This window comes from Arachis stenosperma, chromosome 9, assembly GCF_014773155.1.
Source record: "Arachis stenosperma cultivar V10309 chromosome 9, arast.V10309.gnm1.PFL2, whole genome shotgun sequence".
NCBI lineage: Eukaryota > Viridiplantae > Streptophyta > Magnoliopsida > Fabales > Fabaceae > Arachis > Arachis stenosperma.
The window spans coordinates 105,806,130-105,808,611 of NC_080385.1; the positions used below are offsets into that span (position 1 = coordinate 105,806,130).

General features: G+C 41.4%; 1 protein-coding gene across 1 annotated transcript; it reads right to left on the minus strand.

Moving 5' to 3' along the window:
* Positions 1-1,547: 1,547 nt before the first annotated feature.
* Positions 1,548-2,102, minus strand: LOC130949794 (uncharacterized). The gene has a single exon (XM_057878424.1). The coding sequence runs from the start codon at positions 2,100-2,102 to the stop codon at positions 1,548-1,550; it is 555 nt and encodes a 184-aa protein (XP_057734407.1).
* Between the last annotated feature and the right edge of the window lie 380 nt (positions 2,103-2,482).

Here is a 2,482-nt window from a genome sequence, read left to right on the forward strand (position 1 = left end):
TATTGTCTACTAGTCTGTCAATGTTCTGCAGCGAATAAGAGTCCTTCAGCTAGGCCTCGTTCAAATCTGTAAAATCTACATACATGCGCTACTTTCCCAAGCTCTTTTTGACCATCACTATGTTTGCTAACAAAGATGAAAAGTGAAGTTCTCAGATGAAACCCGCATCAAGTAACTTCTGTGTTTCTGTTGTCGCCGCTGCATTTCTTCTTTTTGTGCCCAAATTTCGTTTCTTTTGTCTTATAGGTCGCGTGTTAGAGTTAACTGCCAACTTGTGGCATATAAAGTTCAGATTGATCCCTGGCAAGTCTGCGGGCATCCACGCCAGTAGGTCGGAGTTTAACTTTAGAGTGTTGATCAGGCTTTGTTTTGTCCCTATAGAAAAAGCGGAAACAATGTTAGTAAATTGGCCTGTTTTCCCAAATTGTACCTGTTCTAAGTCATCCATGGGAACAGAACGGCTGTTGTTGTTCCTTGGATCTAGCTCGGCCAACATTGGAATGCTTTCTAAGTTGTAAACAGTATGGATTCTTGGGATAGTCTCCTTTGGTGTTAGCTTCAAACTTGCATTATAGCATTGTCTGGCCTCTTTATGGTCTGCATGGACTGTTGCTATGATGATATCCTGCACAGGAAACTTGACACACAAGTGAACTGTGGAGATGATGGCTCCAAAGGAGTTAAGTGGCAGGCGCCCCAAAATAACTTTGTTGGGGCTAGTACAATCGACTACTAAAAATTGAATATCTAGGGTTTTTGAGCTTGGAGGCTCCCCTAGTGTTGTTCTTAGCCATATATAACTTGAAATAGGGACTCTTTCTCCGGAGAACCCTACTAATTCTCCAGGTAACGGTTGTAGTACTTTATCACTGAGTTGCATCTTCTTGAAGGTAGAGTAGAATAAGACATCGGTGCTACTTCTTGGGTTGAGTAGCACATTTTTTACTGTGAGCTCTCCCATATGCAATGAAATTACTACTGGGTCGTCTAAGTTTGGACACTATGACTTGAAGTCAAATGCACCGAAGGTAATCTCGGCAACTGTAGTGAGAGTTTGAGTCTTTTGTTGAGATCCTTCCATTGTCATCATGGCCCTGTAACTTCTCTTCCTAGCTGTATTGGTTGCTCGCAAAGCCACCAGAAATGTAGTTTATTATTCCTTTGGATGTAGGGGTTTCAACTGGCCTATACCAAGTTCCTTTTTCTTTTTGGTCGGAGCTATAGCCTGGCCTGTCGGCATCCTTTGTTTCTTTCTAGCTTCTGGAAGTGATATATTTGTCCAAGAGGCCCTGTCTTGCTAGCCTCTCTAATAAGTTTTTGGCTACTACGCACTTGTCGGTGGTGTGGTCGTATTTCTAGTGAAATGTGCAATGTTTGCTTCTGTCCACATACTTTTGATTTTGATATGTGCCTGCTTTGCTTGGCGGTTTTATTATTTTATTGTGTTGAATATCCTTGATGATGTCTTCCCTTTTGGTGTTGAATTTGGTGTATGAGTCAAATTTGGGTGTTAACTTGAAAGGCTTTTTGGGATCCTTGCTATGAGGTCAGGAAGTCTTTTCTTCCTCCTTCTGTGCTGGTCTTTCGTTTCTTCGAGCTTCATGCAGCTCTTCAATTTCGATTTGTCCGATTGCTTTATCTTTAAACTCCTCTAATGTCTTCGGTTTTGTGACTGCTATTGCTTCCTGGAACTTTCCAGTTTTGAGGCCGCTTTTTATCGCATGTAACTGCACTTTTGGATTGAGGTATGAGATTTCCATGGCTGCTATTGTGAAGCACGTCATGTAATCCTTCAAGCTCTCATGCTGACCTTGTTTGATTGTGTCGAGGTAGTCTGAGTCTTGTACGTAGATTTTGGATGCTGCGAAATGATTTATGAACAATTTGGCAAACTCGTCAAAGCTGGATATAAAACCTGTAGGTAAACTAGAAAACCATAATAAAGCTGCTCCATCTAAAAAGGTTGGAAAAGATCGGCACAAGATGGGATCGGAGTCACTATTTAGAAACATCATGGATTCGAATTTTGTAACATGAACTTTAGGATCTCTGATCCCTTTGTATGGTGCCAATGTCATTAGAAGTGTGAAGTTTTTAGGCATTTTAAAATTAATTATTTCTTCTAAGAAAGGGCCGATCCGTCTTCTTTCTATTTTGGGAGATGTTTCCATTGTCCTCACATTTGATTTTGACTGGTGTTTTTCGTTGGGGTTAGGGTTGGTTTTCTTATCATTCTTTTCATCGCGATTGTTCTGCCCTGCTGCTAGAAATTCGGCCATTCATTGGTTTTCTGCCTGTAGAGCAGCATTAATGGCCAAGAGTTCGGCATTGGTTGGATTGGCCTGAGGGGTTACTGAATGATCCTTCATGATCTCAGACATGCAAAGAAAAGAAAAAGCAAACCAAGTATAGTAGCGTTAAATCAAAACCAAAGGCGATGCGAGGGCCCCACTGTGGGCGCTAAATGTTCTGGCAAAGATAC

Bases quoted from the DNA above. Each gene is read 5' to 3' on its own strand.
- LOC130949794 (XM_057878424.1), bottom strand. From the start codon at position 2,102: ATGCCTAAAAACTTCACACTTCTAATGACATTGGCACCATACAAAGGG.